This window comes from Amorphotheca resinae, assembly GCF_003019875.1.
Source record: "Amorphotheca resinae ATCC 22711 unplaced genomic scaffold M430scaffold_13, whole genome shotgun sequence".
Taxonomy (NCBI): Eukaryota; Fungi; Ascomycota; class Leotiomycetes; order Helotiales; family Amorphothecaceae; genus Amorphotheca; species Amorphotheca resinae.
This window is the reverse complement of record NW_020194483.1, coordinates 219,228-220,289: the sequence shown is the minus strand read 5'-3', so window position 1 is coordinate 220,289 and position 1,062 is coordinate 219,228. Positions and strand designations below refer to the sequence as shown.

The following is a 1,062-nucleotide window of genomic DNA, read 5'->3' as shown; positions in this document are numbered from 1 at the left end:
TTAAATTTGACTTGTGTATTCGTCTATAGAACTAAACGAGTTGTAATTAGCTTCTAAAATACGATCTAAGTATCGGCCTATTAATTCAAGGCTTGATTTACCGAAAGTAGACTTAATTACATCAAATAAGTCCTTAGCGCTTGTTTTGTCTTTAAAGCGCTCGGTATTTTTGATCGAGATAATAGACTTAATAGCCCCTAATGCCCTTTTATTGTTCCTTTCGTATTCACTTAATTTTTCGTGATACTTAACGGCCAATTCCGGACTATAGGCTTTATTATTAGCCTTAAAATACAAGCTTTTATCGGGGCTTGTTTCTGTGCCGTCGATATAAGGCATAAAGCCATTAATTTTAAAGAACAAAGTGGCATTAGTTAACCATTCTACGTAATTAGAACGGCCAATTAGCTTATCCCCTTTAAAGGAGATAGAAGAAGCTATATTAACTAATAAACACTTAAGAAACGGGTATAATAGTCGAAATAGTTTAAGTAACTCTTAATTTACTGTCTTAGAGTTAAGTAACTCTAATTAAGAGTACTTAGAGTTAAGGACACTATTTCGAATAAAGTGAATTTAGAGTTAGGTGACTCTTAATTTCACTTAGTTTTCGAGTTAAGGTGACTCGAAAATAGGTTTTAAGGTTAAGATAACGCTTATTTGACGATTAGAGTTAAGGTAACTCTAATTTAATAAATTAAAGTTACCTTAACTTTAATTTAACTTTTAATTTAATGAGTTAAGTTTTAAGTAACTCTAACTTAATAAATTAGAGTTAAGGTAACTTTTTGTCAAAATAAGGTATCCTTAACGAATAACCCGTGTGTTTATTAGTTTTTAGCGTAGTACAAATATAATGACGTATATTACGTCTTATTTGACCCCCTAATAAACAGTGTGCCTTATTTAAGGACTTTTCCGACAGTCTTAATACTGTCTTACTTACGCTTTCGCTAATTACAACTATATAACGAAATAGACAGTCTGTCGCTACCCTGCTATATAATTGTAACAACTACTAAGTAAGCTTTCCTTATATTAACAATACTAATATATACAAGT

At 30.9% G+C, this 1,062-nt stretch overlaps 1 protein-coding gene across 1 annotated transcript; it reads right to left on the bottom strand.

Annotated features, from left to right (window-relative positions):
• On the bottom strand, positions 1 to 351 carry M430DRAFT_109857 (hypothetical protein; the record flags this gene model as incomplete). The annotated part of the gene is made up of 1 exon (XM_024861314.1): positions 1 to 351. A coding segment is annotated over one exon (351 nt), but the record flags the coding sequence as incomplete, so codon positions are not given.
• Positions 352 to 1,062: the final 711 nt, after the last annotated feature.